Genomic DNA, 22,152 nt, shown 5'->3' with positions numbered 1-22,152 from the left:
CCTATGGTGCAGCGCAGCTGCGTGGGAGGGAGCACTGGGAGTAAGTGTCTTCCATTTAGGACCAGAGGGGGGGGGGGGGAGGGGGGTCGTTTTTTCCTCCTCGTCTTATAGCCATAACTCTTAATTTTCCACCTATAGACCCATCTGAGGGTATGTGCCTCCAATTGTACTTTGTAATGACATCACTCAATTTACCACAGTATCTACTGTGAAACAAAAAATATGTTATTGGGAGAAATTGAAAAAAAAAAAACAGCAATTTAGTAAACAGCAATTTTGGGGGTGGGAAGGGTTTGATTCTATGAAGTGCACATTTCACAATGACACATTGGGGGAGATTTATCAAAACCTACCCAAAGGAAAAGTTGCCGAGTTGACCATAGCAACCAATCAGATCGCTCTTTCTTATTTCAGAGGCCTTTTCAAAAATGGACGAAGCGATCTGATTGGTTGCTATGGGCAACTCAGCAACTATTCCTCTGGACAGGTTTTGATAAATTTCCCCCATTTTCTCTATTCTCTAGGTTTTGTTCTATATTACTACGCGATAGCTTTTTGTACATAAATGAGTATGCTTAACCCCTTAAGGACCGGAGGTTTTTCCGTTTTTGCATTTTCGTTTTTTGCTCCTTGCCTTTAAAAAATCATAACTCTTTCAAATTTACACCTAAAAATCCATATGATGGCTTATTTTTTGCGCCACCAATTCTACTTTGTAATGACGTCAGTCATTTTGCCCAAAAATCTATGGTGAAGCGGGAAAAAAAATCATTGTGCGACAAAATTGAAAAAAAAACGCTGTTTTGTAACTTTTGGGGGCTTCCGTTTCTACGTAGTACATTTTTCGGTAAAAATGACACCTGATATGTATTCTGTAGGTCCATACGATTAAAATGATACCCTACTTATATAGGTTTGATTTTGTCGGACTTCTGGAAAAAATCATAACTACATGCAGGAAAATTAATACGTTTAAAATTGTCATCTTCTGACCCCTATAACTTTTTTATTTTTCCATGTATGGGGCGGTATGAGGGCTCATTTTTTGCGCCGTGATCTGAAGTTTTTAACGGTACCATTTTTGCATTGATAGGACTTATTGATCACTTTTTATTCATTTTTAAATGATATAAAAAGTGACCAAAAATGCACAATTTTGGACTTTGGAATTTTTTTGCGCGCACGCCATTGACCGAGCGGTTTAATTAATGATATATTTTTATAATTCGGACATTTCCGCACGCGGTGATACCATATATGTTTATTTTAATTTTTATTTACACTGTGTTTTTTTTTTTTATTGGAAAAGGGGGGTGATTCAAACTTTTAATAGGGGAGGAGTTAAATGATCTTTATTCACTTTTTTTTTTCACTTTTTTTGTGCAGTGTTATAGGTCCCATAGGGACCTATAACACTGCACACACTGATCTTCTATGTTGATCACTGGTTTCTCATAAGAAACCAGTGATCAACGATTCTGCCGGATGACTGCTCATGTCTGGATCTCAGGCACTGAGCAGTCATTCGGCGATCGGACAGCGAGGAGGCAGGAAGGGGCCCTCCCGCTGTCCTGTCAGCTGTTCGGGATGCCGCGATTAGCCGCGGCTATCCCGAACAGCCCGACTGAGCTAGCCGGGAACTTTCACTTTTAGCCGCGCGGCTCAGCTTTGAGCGCGCGGCTAAAGGGTTAATAGCGCGCGGCGCCGCGATCGGCGCTGCGCGCTATTAGAGGCGGGTCCCGGCTATTAGAGGCGGGTCACTATGACGCCGGGCCCGCCATGATATGACGCGGGGTTACTGTGTAACCCCGCGTTATATCAGAAGAGCAGGACCAAGGACGTACCGGTACGTCCTTGGTCCTTAAGGGGTTAAAATTGTCCTCTTATGACCCCTATAACTTTCTCATTTTTCTGTATACAGGGATGTATGAGGGCTTGTTTTTTGCACCGTGATCTGTAGTTTTTATCGCTACCATTTTCTTTTGATGGGGCTTTTTGATCACTTTCATTTTCTTTCATTTTTTTCTGGTATATGAAGCGACCAAAAATTTGCAATCCTGGTATTTTTAATTACGTTTACGCCATTGACCACACGGTTCGTTAAGGTTATATTTTAATAGTTCGGACATTTACGCACCAAATGTTTACTTTTGTTAATATTTTATTTTAACCTGTTCAGGACCCAGGGCGTAATTTGACGCCCTGGTACTTAAGGACCCAGGGCGTAAACTTACGCCCTGGCGTTTTCCGGTCCCTGCCGCGCTCCGGGCAGAGATCGGAAGCGGATGCCTGCTGAAATGCTTCAGCAGGCATCCAGGGTAAACGCCGAGGAGGGCCATGTAGGGTCCCCATGTCGGAGATCGCCGCAAATCGCGAGGGAAATCGCCCCTGCGATCTGCGGCGATACCGGGCTGATCGGGTCTCTGGGAACCGACCGCCCAGTAATTTCGCATGATCCCGGCTGTCACAGACAGCCAGGACCATGCTGGAGTATAGGAGCGAGGTGGCAAACCTGCCACCTCCTCCTATCCCCTGCGATTCCTCGGTTAGCTAACCGACCAATCGCAGGGGGGTGGGCGGTTACTTTATACCGCCCTGCCCGACCCCTGGAAGTCCAGAGAGGACGGGAGGAAGACCGGAGGATGCAGCGGGGGACGGGGGAGTGCTGGGGATCAGCCCGGTACTTACCTCGTCCCTGAAGACCCGGATCCCGGCGATGAAGACAGCGGCAACAACAGGTGAGTTTCTCTTCAGCCGCGGTCGGGCCCTTTACAGCAGTGCACGTTGCCGTAAAGCGACATGCATTGCTGTAATGGGACCCTGTATACTACAACTCTCAGCATGCCCAGACAGCCCTTGGTGTCTGGGCATGCTGGAAGTTGCAGTTTTGCAACATCTGGAGGTCCACATTTTGGAGACCACTGTGCCCTTCTAGATGTTGCAAAACTACACATCCTCAGCATGCCCATACTGCCCAGGCATGCTGGGAGTTGTAGTTCTGTAACATCTGGCCCTTCAGATGTTGCAGAACTACAACTCCCAGCATGCCTGGACAGTTTTGGCATACTGGGAGTTGTAGTTTTGCAACATCTGGAAGGGCACAGATTGGGAACCACTGTATTAGTGGTCTGCAAACTGTAGTCCTCCAGATGTTGCAAAACTACAACTCCAAGCATGCTGGGAGTTGTAGTTCGGCAACATTTGGCTCTAAAGATGTTGCCGAACTACTACTTCTAGCATGCCTGAGAATGTTTGGGAGTAGTGGTTTTGCAACAACTGGAGGCACACTGGTTGGGAAACATTGTCTGTTTCCTAACTCAGTGTTTCCCAACCCATGTGCCTCCAGCTGTTGCAAAACTATAACTACCAGCATGCACTGATAGACTGTACATGCTGGGAGTTGTAGTTTTGCAACAGCTGGAGGTTACCCCCCCCCCCCCCCCCCCCCCGTGAATGTACAGGGTACATTCACATGGGCAGGGGGCTTACAGTGAGTATCAGGCTGCAGGTTTGCGATGCAGCAAATTTTGCGCGGCAGCTCACACTCGCAATGGGAAACTTACTTTAATCCCCCGCCCGTGTGACTGTCCCCTAAAAACACTACACTACACTAACACAAAATAAAATATAAAGTAAAAAACACTACATATACACATACCCCTACACAGCCCCCCTCCCCTCCCCAATAAAAATGAAAAACGTCTGGTACACTACTGTTTCCAAAATGGAGCCTCGAGTTGTTGCAAAACAACAACTCCCAATATTGCCGGACAGCCGTTAACTGTCCAAGCATGCTGGGAGTTTTGCAACAGCTGGAGGCACCCTGTTTGGGAATCACTGGCGTAGAATACCCCTATGTCCACCCCTATGCAAATCCCTAATTCAGGCCTCAAATGCATATGGCGCTCTCACTTTGGAGCCCTGTCGTATTTCAAGGCAACAGTTTAGGGCCACATATGGGGTATCTCCGTAGTCGGGAGAAATTGCATTACAAATTTTGGGGGGCTTTTTCTCCTTTCACCCCTTATGAAAAGGTGAAGTTGGGGTCTACACCAGCATGTTAGTGTAAAAAAATAAACTTTTTACACTAACATGCTGGTGTTGCCCTATACTTTTCATTTTGACAAGAGGTAAAAGGGAAAAAAGCCCCCCAAAATTTGTAATGCAATTTCTCCCGACTACGGAGATACCCCATATGTGGGCGCAAAGTGCTCTGGGGGCCCACAACAAGGCCCAGAAGGGAGAGTGCACTATGTACATTTGAGGGGATTTGCACAGGGGTGGCTGATTGTTACAGCGGTTTTGACAAACGCAAAAAAAAAAACACGTGACCCCATTTCGGAAACTACACCCCTCATGGAATGTAATGAGGAGTGCAGTGAGAATTTACACCCCACTGGTGTCTGACAGAGCTTTGGAACATTGGGCTGTGCAAATAAAAAATTTTGTACAGCCCACTGTTCCAAAGATGTGACAGACACCAGTGGGGGGGTAAATGCTCGCTGTACTCCTTGTTACGTTCCTCAAGGGGTCTAGTTTCCAAAATGGTATGCCATGTGGGGGTTATTTTGCTGTCCAGGCACCATAGGGGCTTCCTAAATGCGACATGCCCCCCGAGCAAAATTTGGTCTCAAAAAGCCAAATATGACTCCTTCTCTTCTGGGCATTGTAGTTCGCCCGTAGTGCACTTCAGGTTAACTTATGGGGTACCTCCAAACTCAGAAGAGATGGGGTTACAAATTTTGGGGGATATTTTCTGCTATTAACCCTTGCAAAAATGTGAAATTTGGGGGGAAATACACATTTTAGTGAAAATTTTATTTTATTTTTTTACATATGCAAAAGTCGTGAAACACCTGTGGGGTATTAAGGCTCACTTTATTCCTTGTTACGTTCCTCAAGGGGTCTAGTTTCCAAAATGGTATGCCATGTGGGTTTATTTTGCTGTTCTGGCACCATAGGGGCTTCCTAAATGCAACATGCCCCCCAAAAACCATTTCAGAAGAACGTACTCTCCAAAATCCCCTTGTCGCTCCTTCGCTTCTGAGCGCTCTACTGCGCCCACCGAACACTTTACATAGACATTTGAGGTATGTGCTTGTAAAAATAAAAAAATTGGGTCTACAAGAACATGCGAGTGTAAAAAATGAAGATTGTGAATTTTCTCCTTCACTTTGCTGCTATTCCTGTGAAACACCTAAAGGGTTAAAATGCTGACTGAATGTAATTTTGAATACTTTGGGGGGTGCAGTTTTTATAATGGGGTCATTTGTGGGGTATTTCTAAGATGAAGACCCTTCAAATCCACTTCAAACCTGAACTGGTCCCTGAAAAATTGTGATTTTGGAAATTTTGTGAAAAATTGGAAAATTGCTGCTGAACTTTGAAGCCCTCTGGTGTCATCCAAAAGTAAATACACGTCAATTTTATGATGCAAACATAAAGTAGACATATTGTATATGTGAATTAAAAAATTTTTGGGGGGGAATATCCATTTTCCTTACAAGCAGAGAGCTTCAAAGTTAGAAAAATGCAAAATTTTCAAATTTTTCATCAAATTTTGGGATTTTTCACCAAGAAAGGATGCAAGTTACCACAAAATTTTACCACCATGTTAAAGTAGAATATGTCACGAAAAAACAATCTCGGAATCAGAATGATAACTAAAAGCATTCCAGAGTTATTAATGTTTAAAGTGACAGTGGTCAGATGTGCAAAAAATGGCCGGGTCCTAAGGTGTAAAATGGCTGGGTCCTTAAGGGGTTAAAATGGTGGGAAAAAATTGGTAATGTAACCTTTTATTTGGGGAGGGGCTTATTAACATTTATTACCTTTTTTCTTTTCTTTTTTTTCACAATTTTTTTGTCCCTATAGGGCAGGGTTTTCCAAATAGTGTTTCTCCAGTTGTTGCAATACACCAAATCTCAGCATGCCCGGACACCCAAAGGCTGGAGGCATACAGTTAGGCAAAAACTTTCATGGGGACTATTACTTGCAATCTTTTGATTGAAGACACTGATTAATGCTGTGCCATAGACATAACATTGATCAGTGTTATTGGCGCTCCATTACTACAGACTGCTGAGGCTGCCTGCATAATTGGAGTGCCGATTAGACCGGACGGACAAAGGTAGGGAACTTCCGCCCGTTCTCTCAGCTGATCGGGACTCGGCAGCATTTGTTCGCAGGTGTCGCGATCAGCTCCACTGAGCTACCAGCATTTACCTCAGTATTTTAGATGCCACAATCAACTTTGATCGCAGCATCTAAAGGGTTAATCTCCAAACACATGTAAGAGTCTGGCACTCCCTTCTTAATATGGTTCTGTGCACACTGTGTAGGAGTGGGCTGCGATAGCAGGATCTGCACTACTTTGCTGTAAGGTGGTACTCTATCTCATGTAATAGTCACAGTCCAAATTATCCAAACAGGAAATGAAAGATGGCACTCACCCGAGCAGCGTTCTGGTTCTGTGAACTTTATTCAGAATATTATCTTCAGTGCATAAGACAGACACTATGAAGCGAGCTCAGCTCCTGAGTTCGTTTCATTGACCCGCTGCGCCATTTATTTACGGCGGCCGCGTTGCACAGGAGCCAGGCTCTGCTCGTGTTTTACGTCATTGACAGCACCATTGTGTACGGCCTGGCCCCTCCATTGTGCGGCCCACTGTTTCTTCTCCCAGTAGTGCTTAAATAATCACAACATTTAGCGAAGGGCTAAACCGACATATCGCAATCCGCAATTATCTCGATTTGATTGCGATATATAGTGCAGCTGTAATAGCTGGCATGCGGTTAACCGCCGTGGCCGTCTATTAACATTTTAGATTTAAAAGTACCTTTTAACCATCCCTGGTGGTCTAGTGGAGTTGTTCGCCTCCCCGCAGTGCAATCGCGGGGGAGGTGATCCACTGTGGTGGTAGCTGGAGGGCTTACCTCTCATCCATGGTTGCCATGGATCTGTATTTGATTGAGCCTGCCTGGAGAAGGCTCAACCAAATGAGCACAGATCACACAGATCAATGGAGTTCAATAGAACTGCATTAATCTGTATGAGGAATCTAATGATTCCTTCTTAAAGGGGTACTCCAGTGAAAAACTTTTTTTTTTTTTTTTAAATGAACTGGTGCCAGAAAGTTCAACAGATCTGTATATTACTTCTATTAAAAAATCTTAATCCTTTTATTACTTTTTAGCAGCTGTATGCTACAGAGGAAATTCTTTACTTTTTGAATTTCTTTTTTGTGTTGTCCACAGTGCTCTCTGCTGACACCTCTGTCCGTGTCAGGAACTGTCCAGAGTAGCACAGGTTTGTTATGGGGATTTTCTCCTGCTCTGGACAGTTCCTGATACGGGAATCAGGTGTCAGCAGAGAGCACTTTGGACAAGACAAAAAATAAATGAAAAAAATTAAGATTTTCCTCTGTAGCAAACAGCTGCTAAAAAATACTGAAAGGATTAAGCTTTTTTAATAAAAGTAATTTACAAATCTGTTTAACTTTCTGGCACCAGTTCATTTAAAAAAAAAAAGTTTTCCACCGGAGTACCCCTTAAATGTCCCCTAATAAAGTGTTGGGAAAACATTTTTTTCTTAAAAGTTTAAAAAACACACATTAACCCAAAAGCGATCAAAAAGTCTGATAAATACCAAAAATGGTACCAATACAAACAGCTTATTATAGCGCAAAAAATTAGCCCTCATACAGCCCAATATACGGAAAAATAAAAATGTTATAAAGGTCAGAATATGGCAATTAAAAATAAATGTTAGTGTTTCGAATTTTTTTAAATTAGTAAAACATGACGTAAATTATATTAATTTGGTATTGCTGTAATCAGGACGACCTAACGTATCAAAAGAACATGTAAATTTGACCACAATTGCAATTTTTTTTTTAATTTCCCCATTCAAATACTTTTTTTTTTTTGCTTTCGGAGCATAAGTTATAGAAAAATGAAAGGTGTCATTACAAAGTACAATTAGCCACGCAAACAAACAAGCCCTCATATGGGTCTATAGATGGGCTATTATATGGCTATAATAGGACGAGGATGAAAATTAAAAGTGAAAAATGAAATAAACTAATAAAGACCATATTTTGGTTAAAATTATTACCGTATGTGTACCAGGACAAGTGGATTTTTATGAGGGACAAGTAGATTGTGCTCTGTTTTAGTCCCTTGGACAAGTTTTTTTTTTTTTCTTCTCCACACCCTTGTGGAGTCTGTATTACCGTATTTTTCGCCCTAAAGGGTGTGTGTGTGTGTGTGTGTGTGTGTGTGTGTGTGTGTGGTAATACTGGGGTCTGTATAATGCAGGTCTGGATTAAAATGACTCTCCATAGTAAACAGAAACTTTAATAGCAAAAAAAAAAAAAGAAAGAAAGAAAAATAAAAGTTTAATGGCTGTTATGGGCAATCCCATAATCCCATCACTCTGTATTGTTCCCACTGTAAGATCCTTACAAAGAGAACAATATACAGGGAAAATTCTGAATATAAACCCTACCCTGTGACAAGCAACACCTCCTGCAAACCCACCCACTATAAACCACATCAGTTGCCTAGCCCTGATTTAAAGAACTATAAACCCCATTCATAGTCTGTAAGCACTTGTGAGCAGAGACTTCACTCCTCTTGTTTGTGGGGTGGCCAAGTACAGGAGTTACACCCCTGTACCATTGCTGCCCTGTCAGACAGACTCCATTCTGTGACCCCTGGGCCTCCCCTTCACCTGTGTGCCCTGAATAGTTAAATAATGTATGTGTTATCCAATGCAATGTACATAATTGTTCTATGACTAAGTACTGTTGTCATGTGATTGTAACCGAGGAAGGTACCAGTGACCATGTGACCTACAGCGTGACCTATGGGACCCCTCCAGAGTCTCCCCCATATAAACCCAGGGTGGAGATAGTTCACTCTCTTTTCCTGCTTAGCTGAGTTGCAGTAAGGTCAAGTCTGAAGAGTGTGTCTGACATCTACCACGCAGCAAAGGGTCCACAAGTCCATTACCCCCAGGTCCAAGTCAAAACCTGGTAACCTACAAACAGGGCAAAGTCTGTCATAGTCAGTCTCAGGCAAGACAGTCCAAGTCAATCTGTCTCAAGTCAGCGTGGCCCTGCATCAAATTGTCCAAGTCCACTATAAGTCCCAGCAAGCCCTGAGGTCTCTGAAGTCACTGGTCACCTCCTTGGACTTAGCCAAGCTGTACAAACTGTTACACCTGTCTGACTCAGTAAAGCTGCCGTTATTTCGTAACTTGGCGTCGGAGTCATTATTTGCCCCCGTGCCTAGCCCAGGATCCAGCGGTATACCTTCAGGTGGTGTAGAGGATAAGCCACACCCTGGCATCACAAACACAAGGGGTTAATGCCATCTGCCCTCATCACACCCTCACCACATTTGAATATTTAGTATGCAATACTGTAACGTCTGATACTTGTCATTATTTGTACTCCCAAATCTGTGCTGTGAAATCTGTTGACGTCAGGGGCATAGCTATAGAGGTAGTAGTCGCATCGGGGCCCTGGTGCCTAAGGGGGTCCCAAAGCACATCTTCCCCAAAAGAGACCAGTATTATAATTGGCATAAGGGGCCTGTTGCAGATTTTGCATCGGGGCCTTGTTACAGATTTTGCATCAGGGCCCAGAAGCTACGCCTCTGGTTGGTGCTATATGAATAAATATTATTACATCATTATTAAAGAGGACTGTTGTACATGTAAGTCAACTACTTTTGATATGAAATCACATTGAAATTACATAACAGTGCGCTTTCTTTGTACTGACTGACCACTATCTAAAATGGTCCAAAAAAGAAATGGATAAAACATAATAGTGATGTAATGACTAGCACATTACCTGTCATTGTTCAGCTCTGCAGGGGAGTCCAAGAAGGCAGCAATCTGTCTGTCTAGATACAACTCAAGTTTTTCTCCTGGTTCTGAAGTACCAAAAATCTCTTGCATCAATGGACTCAGCACAATACCCTCATAATTACCTTCTAACAGCAAAGGCAGCAACGCTAGGATTTCTGTAAAAAAAAAAAAAAAGAAGTTTTAATAGACAGAATACTCACAGAAAGTATCAAAAAGTAAGCCAATAATGAACCATTGTATTATTACAGTCTTTTATTAATCATATTCCTGCTTCTATATTCAATTCAGCATCAATAAACAACACTTTACTATTACAGGACACAAACAAACTAAATGTTTGCGACAATACCAATATATATATACATTAAAAAGAATAATCAACAACAAAAAATATTTGTCAAATTACAACTTTGAAGGTGCACTGGTACAGTTTGAGTCAGGTGTCAGAGTCAGATAGATGTCAGCATTGGGGGTCAGAGTCCGGGGTCATGTATCAAAATAAGGTGTCAGGGAAGGTAAACTGTCTCTAACTTACATTGAAATGTTTGACACTGACTTAATATGGACAGTGTACAACACTGGCTCATGGAACTTGTCCATATAACTTGTCCATTGCTGTCATTTCTACTAAAAGAATTTAACCTTTAAGAGTACGTTCACATGTACAGGATCTGCTGCATATTTTTTCTGCATATTTTCTGCAGATGATTTTGCTACCCATTGAAGTTAATGGGTAGCAAAATCAGCTTGACAAAATATGCAGCAGATCATGTACATGTGAACGTACCCTAATACACTATAAGGGGACACGTTCACAGGTGCATATTTTGGCTTTAGATTTGCTGCTCGTTGACTTCAATAGGTGGCAAAATCTGCTGAGGCAAATCTGCAGCAAAAAATACACACGTGTGAATGTACCCTTAAAGAAGACATCTCATGACCTTGTTAAATTTTATAATACTCCCAGTTCACTGCCCCCATCCCTGCCCTTAGTTTTATTATTTGTTATTGCTCTGTATTTTCTGTTCAGTCTCAGATTCACAGGCTGGGAAGGGCATTACCCAGAAGGCGTGACATCATCTAAAGCCATACAGGGGAGAACTTCCTCCCTCACTCTGCTACACACAGCCCTGAGCAGTTCAGTGTGTGAGATAAGCTCTGATTGGATAAGGCTGCACACACACCTATTAGCATTTCCTGATTTTGGACTCCTGCCAGGCCAGCAGGAGTCCAAAGTCTGTGCAAGAGATGAGAGGAAACGTGCTCTGGACAAGTAGGGAGACACCGTGTGGCAGCTTTTTTTAAACACAAAAAAAAAAAAACATAGAAAACTTCATTTTTTTTTATTTACCATGAGGAGTACAATAGCAAAAATTAGTTTTAATGAGAGTATCCATTTAAGGTAGGGTCAAACATGCTGTATTTTGCTGCTGCATATTTTCCTACCCATTGAAGAAAAAAAGTAGCAAGATCGACCACAGAAAAATACACATGAAAATACGACTCGTGTGACCCTACCCTTTTTATAACATAGGATTTATATTTCTGCCATTTTAAGTTTCCTTAACTCTATCTGCCTGGGAACACAGTTCTTGTTGTATATATTATTTTTCTGTCTGTTCGTGAACCATGTACAAGCCATAATTGTCTTTCTTTGCTTTATACATCCTTATGTACGGTTTTATGTCCAACAATATCGCATACTGGCTGTTTTACTGATGACATGGTTCTTTTGTATTGATGTGTGTTACAAAATATTTTAATAAAAAATACTATAATTCAAGCACTATGATACATCTCTCCGCTGATCTGTAGATCTCTTAACATGTGTCTCCACAATCAATAAAAATGCATAATGGATTTTGCATCTTTCATTATAGTTGTCTCTAATAAATATAGGAAATACAATCACATGAAAGAGAATGTATTTTATTGGTCCTAACCGTACAAATTCATGACTGTCATAGCAGCAGTCAATATAAGAAAGCATGCTCCAGTGCTTACACATATTAAGCTCAACTTCTGGTCAAGGTTGGTACATGTTTATCTCATTTCATGCTAAATCCAATGTTCTCATTAAACCATTGGAGGTGACTTGAGGACTCTTCTATGCTGTCACTATACAGTGCTTGCCTGCTTGCTAAGCGCACGCTTCAAAGCCTTAAATGTGCAATCATGCATTTTTCTGAAGAAAAAAAAAAGACCAGCAAAAACATTGTCCGTTCTCTAATGTCTATGCTGCCTGAACTTCTCAAGCAGCAAATGGCTCTTTAAGTCGAGCAAAGTGGAAGCGAGCCAAGAAGAAATGAGCATACATGTTTTAGAATAACAAAAGCAGTGTTTATTCATATGCATAATTGTAATAGATGAATTTAACTTGCTATGCCAGTGACACTACATTTGGCGTCACTGGAAATAAAGATGATCAAAAGAAACGTATAAATTAACAAAGTGAAAAGATTATGACTGCAAAAAAGGCAAGTAAGATGACCGTGAAAGGGTAAGAACCTTTGCTTTAGTTGGGCATTTTATTACAGATACATTAAAGGGGTACTCCGCTGCTAAGCGTCTGGAACAAACTGTTCCACACGCTGGAGCCGGGAGCTCCAGACTTGCATTGAGGGGGCGGGGCGTGACAACATGAGGGGGCAGGGCTCTGGAGCTTCCGGTGCCGGCTCAAGGATTTGGAACAGTTTGTTCCAAATGCTGAGCAGTGGAGTACCTCTTTAAAGGGTTTGTCCAGTGGATTTTTGTAATTTTTTTTTTATTAACTATCCCCATTGTGTAGTATATAAAAAAATAAACCTCTACTTATCTCTAGCCCTCTCATGGTGCCTCCAGTGTCCTGCTTCAGTCTGATCCTATTGCTGCTTTTGGGGTCGACAAGTCATGCTGCAGCTCAGCTAATCACTGGCCGCAGTGGTGTCCCGCCTCAGCAGCCTTAGTAGTAGTGTGATCAATTGGGCCCGGCACTAGAAAGAAGACTGAGCCCAAGTCATGTAGAAAAATCACTAGACTGTGCTAAAAAACTAGACCAATGTCCGGTGCTTCTTCATAAAGAAGAGAAATATCCAGGATAGGTAAGAAATCCTGTCTATTAGCAAAGCGTTTCAAATTCAGACAGAATTATCCATCAGGCAAAGCAGGCTTACACATATTTAGACAAAGACAGCATTTGAAGGGGTACTCCCGTGGAAACAAGTTTTCAAATCAACTGGTGCCAGAAAGTTAACCAGATTTCTAAATAACTTCAATTTCAAAATCTTAACCCTTCCAGTACTTATCAGCTGCTGTATACTACAGAGAAAATTGTGTCTGACCACAGTGCTCTCTGCTGACACCTCTGTCCGTGTCAGGAACTGTCCAGATTAGAAACAAATCCCCATAGCAAATCTCTCCTGCTCGGGACGGTTCCTGACACGGACAGAGGTGTCAGCAGCACTGTGGTCAGACCGAAAGAACTTCACACATTTCTATGTACTATATCTGTAGTATACAGCAGCTTATAAGCATAATATTTTTAAATAGAAGTAATTTACAAATCTGTTTAATTTTCCGGCAGTAGTTGATTTGAAAACCTTTTTTTTTCCACCTGAGTACCCTTTTAAATAGATAGATGCAATACCTGGTCATCTAAGGTCACTCAAAGACGTAATTAGTCCATCAATCACAAGAACAGGTGCATGAATAAACGTAGTAAAAGAAACACAATCTTACTATATAGAAGCTATATGCAAAAATCTAAAAATTTAATATACACATAAATAAAATATTGGTTTACAAAAGAAAAATATATATTGCATCTAGAGTGGATATGATTACATGCCGCTAGTAGGATTAGTTTCAGAATCTATAAATGGTCATCATTCGTATGTTTTCAAAGTAGGTGCCCTTCTATAAGTAACCAAAGGTTGTCTTGGTATTATCCGACAAAAAAGGACCCAATTGCAGTATATGCTATAGTTTTTCTGGATGATTCATTTAATCTGACTGGCATTCCTGCTAAAGGTGGTAATGAAATTAATCTGGGAGCCTTGATTCTTCTTTCTGTACAGTGACAAGGCATTTATTTTGACTTTGTGATTTAGTAAGGTTATATGTCTGATGAATAATGGATCAAGGATATCCTTTAGCCCGAAACCCATTTTTAAATGGGCACTGTCAGATATAAAAACTTTTTATATGTTGAACATGTTGGCAAAACAATAGTTTTTCTAATATACTTTTCAAATCCTACCACTAAGGGTCCCCATACCTCCTGAAACACTGATGAGTCCCACAGCAGCATGAGGGTGTCCAACGGTCATGGACACGAGATGGCTGATCGACAAGGCTGCAGGAGGAAACAGCTTGCAGCAACACTGCTGTAACACAGGGTTTTACCAAACATGTGCCTCCAGCTGTTGCAAAACTACAACTCCAAGCATGCCTGGACAGTCAAAGGATGTCTGGGCATGCTGGGAGTTGTAGTTTTGCAAAAGGTGTAGGCAGAGTGAGGGAGAGGGAGGAGTCATCACAGTGCAGGTAAGAGATGGACATGCCCTAGTTTTTTGTGAAATATGGTGAGACATAAAAAATTACATGTACATGATCAGGATTAGGGAGTGAGTAACATATAACATTTTTCTTTTTATTTATGGGATCTGACAGGTACATTTTAGTATATTAGATTGTTTTGAAGTCGTCATCCTTAGTAAAGTTCCAACATATTCTTTTATACTAAGAATAAGGAATATTAAAAAGCCCATTTCGAAGGTGTAAATTGGAAAATTCCAAATAACTTTTAGTATCAACAGATTTAAATGGGCACTGTCATCATCTTTTTATTTTTTGATATGTTGTAGTACTTATGTACTACAACAAATCTTTAAAATACTTCTGTATTTTTTTCTGTCTGTAAATTATTTTAATTTCCTCTTGAAAATCCGGCCACTAGGTGTGTCCTTCCTAGTGGCCTGCTGCAGAGCAGGTGACGTAACAGCTGAATTTGGACTGATCCCGGAAGGGCATCAGTCCGAATTCAATCAGACAGGCGGGAGCGAGCACTGAGAAAGCAGGGGCGGCTTTTGTATAGTTTAAAAAAAAAATAAAAAATTTCGTTTCGGTCCTGGGTCTCGGCGGTGTAGAATAGCACGGCAGTCAGCGATGCTAATCCTCCTCCCTGGATAACATGTGCACTGCTAAATAGGGAAGAAGAGACCCTGGGGCAGCCTGTCGTGCTATTGGCCGCTCATCTGCTCATAGATGTGCTAAGGGTGGAAGTCAGCCTCAAGCAGCCATCAGTGACATTGTGCCTGCTGGGGAAGTCTGCCTGGTAAGTGAGCACACTACCAGTTAGACAAACAGACATTTCTAATGTAGTAAAAAAAAATTAAAGGCAGGAAGCGGGATAGGGATAGGGATAAATGGGCAATAGGCAGGGACAGAAAAAAAAAAGGATGGTGGGAGCTACTCTAAAAAAAATTTATTAATGATAAAGCGGCACTGATCATGACAAATATTTAAGTCCAAATATTCTAATTTATTACGACTGGAATGAAGAAGGATTTAGATCCACCTATCTTTTAGAATACAGATGTTTAAGCAGAAAGGTTGATGGAAGTGTCATCCCCTTTCACAAAAATAATAGGTCGTCAATAAATCTCATACAGTTTGATAGGCGATGAATGGCATTGCTTGTAATATGTTTGGCCTCAAAGACCCCCATGAATGGGTTTGCAAACGAAGGTGCCACCTTCACGCCCATTGTGGTCCCAACACATTGATGGTAAAGCTCTCCATTGCAAAAAGAGTAATTATTGGTAAGTATAAATTCAAGCACCTTTAGAATAAAATAACTGTGCTCATCATTCAGGTCAGAGTCACAATCCATATAATTTTTTATACATTTTAACCCTAAAGTATGGTCAATATTTGAGTACAGTGTAGTAACATCGCATGTGATAATTTGGTATTCATTTTCCCAAGGGATATCCATTATTAGGTTAATTAGATGAGTAGAGTCTCTTAGGTAACTTGGAAGATTAATAACATGTTCCTGTAGATAGAAGTCAATATAGTGAGCTAGATTGCTCGATGCACTGTTAGTGCTTGCAATGATCGGATGTCCAGGGGGGTTTTCCAAAGATTTATGAATCATGGGTAAAAAATAAAAGTGAGGTTTATTGCTGTTGGTTGTTAGGTATTAACATTCATCCTTATTGAGGATGCCTTTCTCCAATGCATCAATAATCAATGCATTCAGTTCTTTCTCAATCTTAATCTGTTTCGTAATATAGGGGATCAGATAGGATACGTAAGGCCTCAATCTGATATTCAGCATAGTTCATTATAACTACCCCCCACCCCCCTTATCTGTAGAACAAAACACAGTGGGGGAGGTTTATCATAACCTGTGAAAAGGAAAAGTTGCCCATAGCAAACAATAAGTTCACTTTAATTTTTGCAGAAGCCTTGTTAAAAATGAATGGTTTCAAAAGTTTATTGAAATCTTTCAATGCTAGTTCTTGAAATTCTTTGATCTGTAACCCATGCATATGAATGGGATATAAAGGGTGAATTATACTCACCGATAATTTGTTTTCTGGGAAGTCTCCACGACAGCACACTGAGATTGCCGCCAACTGATTGGACAGGGAAAAACTCTGATAGGTTAAAAGACCCTCCCCTTCCTCTCCCCTCCAGTGTATTATAAAGAACACCGAGTAGAAAAGGAAAAAAGTGGTAACTAAAAACCAACACCAAAATTATCACCAAAGGGTGGGATGTATGGGTGCTGTAGTGGAGACTTCCCAGAAAACAAATTATCAGTGAGTATAATTCACCCTCTCTCTAGTTGTCTCCACAACAGCACCCTGAGAAATACTAAAGAATAATTAGGGAGGGACCACACCACCTAGGGCTTTGCGTCCAAATGCCATGTCTTGACGTGCCATCACGTCAAGTCTATAACATCTGGGAAAGGTATGGAATCTTTTTCAGTTAGCAGCGTTGCAGGTTTGTTCCAACGAGGTCGAAGCTTCTTCTGCCCAAGAGGAGGATACTGCATGAGGTGAATGAGCCCTTATCTCTGAGGGGGATCTTTACCGCTAGCTGTATGGGATTAAGAAATGGCTAAATGAATCCATCTAGCAATGGAGCTCTTAGAGGCCTTTTTACCTCTATTAGGACCTGCAAACTGTAGAAACAGGTTCTTATCCTTCCTCGAAGGACTGGTGACATCTATATAGTTAACATCCAATAAACTGAAAAATCTCTCTTGCTCATTGTTAGGATGGGCACAAAAAGACAGGATAACAATATCCTGAGACCTGTGGAAGGAAGAGGAAACTTTAGGAATAAAGTCTGGGTCTAGTTTGAAAATAATCTTATCGTCTAATTCTCTGAAGGAAGGATGTTGGATGGAGAAAACCTGATTTTCACCAACTCTACAGGCTGAAGTGATGGCTACTAGGAACACCGTTTTGATGGTAAGGAATATCAAGGGGATGGAACTTAAAGGTTCGAAGGGAGTTTTAGTTAGAGCCAAGAGGACCGTATTTAAATTCCAAGGTGAAGTATTTTTTATCCTGGGTCTTAATCTGTCTGTGGCCTTAATAAATCTGGATATCCAGATATCCCCACCTAATTTGGTATGATAAAGGGCACCTAGGTCAGAGACCTGTACCCTAAGGCTAGGTTCACACTACGAAATTTCCGCCTGCAATTCCGCTTTGAAATTGCAGGCAGAAATTCCGCTTTCTAAAATGTACTGTATAGTGAATGGGTTTTCATTCACAAATTCACACTTCGGAATTTGTGAATGGAAAATCCGCTTGAAGATTTTCGCCTGAAGAATGGCGTTGCTCATTCTTCAGGCGGAAATACTTGTGGAACACATTGCAGTCTATTGAAGACTGCAGTGTCCGCGCAGTCCTGGCTAAATTTTCTTCCTGGAGATTCCGTAGTGTGAACCTAGTCTAAGAGTGTTAGGAGAGAGGCCCAAATCAAACCCATCCTGGAGAAAGTAAAGAATCTTAGTGATATCAGGAGAATCAAAAGGAAACGATGACCCACACCAAGAGGAATATCTTTTCCACACCTTAGTGTACATTTTAAAAGGTAGAAAGCTTACAACTTGCAAAAATGGTTTTGATAACTATATCTGAGAACCCCTTGTTCTCAAGCAGGAACCTCTCAGAATTCATGCTTATAGACTGAGGTTCTGAACCAGTCTGTGTAAAACAGGTCCTTGAGGATAGTCTCTTGGATTCAGGGAGAAAATTTTTTCTAACTTCCTGTTCTTTCTGGAAGCAAATAAGTCGATTTGAGGGACACACCATTTCTCTGTGATCATCTTGAAAGCCCAATCCGCTAGACACCATTCCCCAGGATCCAGGGTCTGCTTGCTGAGAAAGTCCACCTGTAGATTCCAGACTCCTCTGAGGTGTACAGCTGTTATAGATAGTATTCTGTTTTCTACCCAAGAAGAAATACTCCTCGCTATGGACTGGAGATGACTGTGCCTGGGGTCCCCCTGATGTCGGATAAAGGATACTGCCGTGGTATTGTCTGAGTTAAGAAGAATGTTCCCGCTGCTGCAAGATGGCTCTAGGTGTCCTCCTAGAACCAGTGCACCCCCTGACTCAGATTTTCCTGCAAGTGCTACAAGGCTAGAAGCTTTCTCTAGGGAGAATTGAGATATGTCCTATACTGATAGGAGCCATTTTTGTAGGGGTCTTGAATGAAATTGGGCTCACCTCACTGACGGGATACATGAAGTCAGGTGATCCAGGACTGACATTGCATAACTGATTGAGCAAAATTCTGTCACTATCTGTTGAATCTTTAACCTCTTTGCTGGTGGAAGAATTGATTGTTGAATGTTATTTGTTTAAGAGAACTCCTAGGAATTGCTTTACTGAGCTGGGAGAAAGATCAGATTTTTCTAAATTCAGGATCCAACCCAGGTTCTGAAGAATCTGAATGGTCCTGTGAATGTGATCTTGTAACAGGGGAACAGAATCCGCCACCACCAGAATATTGTCTAGATAGGGAATGACAAGAATGGACCCCTTCCTCAGAAGGGACACCACCTCCGACATGAGCTTTGTAAAAATGCGGGGAGCAGAGGAGATGGTAGTAGGCGTCTTTTAAATCTATTGTCACCATTAAAGAATTTTCCTTTATGAGAACCATTGCTGATTTTACAGTCACCATTTTTAATTTTCTGTACTTCACAAATTCCTAGGAGATGCAGATTCAGCCTGTCTACTTGTGAGTGGTTTCATCCTGTCAGCTTACAAGCAGGGGGATGGGAAACACAGTGTCAAGCTGGACCTTATGGGATACACTACCGAATCTGCACAGACATTGGGAGTCAGAGAGATTTATATTTCTGCAACTAATGATTGTACAGAGTTGCCAGGGGAGATTTGATAGGCGATCATGTGAGCCTGGAGTTAACAGAAAGTCAGTCACACAGGAGAGACTGTCTTCGTATCTACACATGTAATTTACGGTGGATCCGAGTGAGGATTACAGGAACCCAGGACTGTGGAGTCGGAGTCGAGGAGTCGGACGAAATTTTGGGTACCTGGATTCGGAGTCGGCAAACAATGCACCAACTCCGACTCCTACTAAATATAGATTGGAATAAAAAATAAAAAAAAATAAAGTTTAAATGTCCCCTGTATCGCCCGTCATTACGCACAGAGCGAACTTGCTCTGTGCAGTAATGATAGCGCAGTGCCGCAGCGGCGATCCTGGGGGTGCCCAGCAGCGGGACCCCAGTGATCTGACATCTTATCCCCTATCCTTTGTATAGGGAATAAGATGTCTAGGGGCGGAGTACCCCTTTAAACATGACTATGGGATTCTTCTAGGGAAATCATGTTTTATAATAAATGCCCCTTCCTGGATCCTCCCACTGCTCTATCTTCAGCAGCAGATCAGCACACAAACTGTTCAATACAGTAGACTGTTGGCTTCCCAGCCAGTAGTCCTGTGGTAATGAAATGTATGTTGCCTTTCTTTCCTTCAAGGAATGTATAAAATACATTTGCATATTAATACAGAGGAGTCGGAGAGTCGGAGTCGGAAGTACAAAAAACTCCGGAGTCGGAGTCGAACATTTATCTACCGACTCCACAACCATCTGCAATAATGAAGGGGCTCAAAATATCTAAATGTAACTGAACTGTGAGGAAAACAAGCTAAAAAACAGGAATAGTCAGTAATATAAGTCCACTGTTGGATGTAGACTGTCAAGAGGGAGCACAATCCCCTTCCCTCCAGTGTGATATGCATATCCTATAGTAATACTATATGATCACTGCAAATCCCAATAATGTGCTGGTATATGAAATTTGTTTTACTGTGTCCAACAGTAAGATTTTATAACTATATCCTGGTAATAGAGCCCTTATTTACTGAGGATCTCCCATAGGAGCTGCATCTCTTACCAGAATTTGCTTCTGTCTCATATGGATGGTTTTGTGGTGAGGGTTGAAACCCCCGAAGCACATCTATTTCCAGAGCAGTTCCCATTCAAGCTGAGCAGTGAAGAACGACACAGGTGAGAAGACTGCAGATGGGGGGCAGTAGACTAGTGTTGACCGTCTTGATGAGGATTCAAAGATGCCTGAAACACATACATAGAAACGGAACATTCAATGAATGTACATTGCTAATCTTGCTAATGAATTTGCCAGACACAGTATCCATTTCAAAAATCACAGAGCAAGTATGTCAGAGGCTTATTGCCCTCTGTGGCTAAGTTTACATGGCAGAATTTCCGAGTAGAATCTAGGGATCGACCGATTATCGGTTTGGCTGATAATCACAATTTTGGGCATTATCGGTATCGGTAATTACCTTGCCGATAATGCGATAATGCCCCACACTGCCCTGGCCTTAGACCCTCTGCTGCCACTGGGAACCCCCACGATCTCCGTGCAGCAACTGGCTTTCTGTGCCGGCGCTGTTCCAAAGACGGAGACTTGAGACGGCCGTCACGCCCCATCCCATAGACATGAATGGAGAAGAGTGACATGACGAGGGGGCGTGGTGTAATGTTGCGTCTTTGGAGAAGTGCCCCGCACAGAATGCCGGGTGCTGCATGAAGATCGCGGGGGGTTAGGGGATAAGATGTCTAAGGCCAGAGTACCCCTTTAAACTAGTCACGCCAGTTTTGCAAAAGTGAGTATGTAAATTTTGTGTTTTACACAATATTTTCCAAGTGTGAGAGTCTATTTTACATAAAAAAAATTCACACAAGCTCTTTGCTCACGTTTCATCCACACAGTTATCACTTGCCTAGGCACTAGCAATAATGGAATCTTAAGTCAGATGCTACCACCAGAGTTTTCTGTGATTTACAATTTGGCACCAAACTCTGCAATTTTGGTGCCAAAAAAACCCCAAGAAAGGCTCGGGAAAAAAAGTGGTGAGAAAATGAACTCTCACATATTCTCCCAGGAGCCATGATTGATATTGCTTTAACAGAAATTACAGTAGTTTTTGAATATGTCCCCATTGTAGATTCTACTGTCCCATAGTTTTTGCAGAATTCCACGCAGACTCCCACTGAAGTAAATTGGACTTTGGATTCTGGCCAGAATCTGTGTGTACAGAAATGCTACATAAATTCTGGATAAACTCCATACAAATTTTGCACATAATCAGAAAAACTGCACAAAAATCTGCAAGACGGCTTAAAGGGGTACTTTGGTGGAATTTTATTTTTATTTTTTAAACCAACTGGTGCCAAAAAGTTCAACAGATTTGTAAATTATTATAAACACAATGGAGAGGCTCCTGTCTGTCTGACCGTCACCGAGGACCCGAGCAACCCAACAAACACCTATACCCACGGTGTATAAAAATAGGAACAATATGGAAAAAATAAATGGGGCTCGAGGGTCAAAGATATCTGGTTTAAATTAATTAGTATTTATTAATATAAAATGCAAAATAGACTAAATAGGGATGTACAGGGCCCTTGTACCTCCCTAATTAATTAAATACACAATAAAATATATGATAATCCCAATATAAAAAACTAAAAATAATAACAACTATAAAATTAATATGCAATTTGAGCCTGTGATATCAATATAGCGATCTACTGATCCTGAGGAACAGCACAGTATAAATGTTCATTCAAAAGCACTTGTTTCCAGAGATCTTCAATATAGAAAAGATAAAATGTAGCCGCTACAGATACCAGTTAATCAATTGATGCGGTGGTGCTGTATCTGTCCAAACATTGGCAACTAGATCTCACCGACA

The 22,152-nt window shown here is 41.5% G+C and overlaps 1 protein-coding gene across 1 annotated transcript in view; it reads right to left on the bottom strand.

The window, feature by feature from the left end:
- The window catches only part of TTC27 (tetratricopeptide repeat domain 27), a 367,717-nt gene that overhangs the window by 327,112 nt on the left and 18,453 nt on the right, over positions 1 to 22,152 (bottom strand). Inside the window, exons 2-3 of the mRNA XM_056567404.1 lie at positions 20,325 to 20,503; positions 9,866 to 10,037 (exon numbers count right to left, since the gene is read on the bottom strand). Coding sequence (XP_056423379.1) covers positions 9,866 to 10,037; positions 20,325 to 20,409 — 257 coding nt within the window. The 5' untranslated portion in view covers positions 20,410 to 20,503. The remainder of the gene's footprint in view (positions 1 to 9,865; positions 10,038 to 20,324; positions 20,504 to 22,152) is intronic.

Source organism: Hyla sarda, chromosome 3 (assembly GCF_029499605.1).
Source record: "Hyla sarda isolate aHylSar1 chromosome 3, aHylSar1.hap1, whole genome shotgun sequence".
Taxonomy (NCBI): domain Eukaryota; kingdom Metazoa; phylum Chordata; class Amphibia; order Anura; family Hylidae; genus Hyla; species Hyla sarda.
The sequence above is the reverse complement of the archived record's forward strand: the minus strand, read 5'-3'. Positions and strand labels throughout refer to the sequence as shown.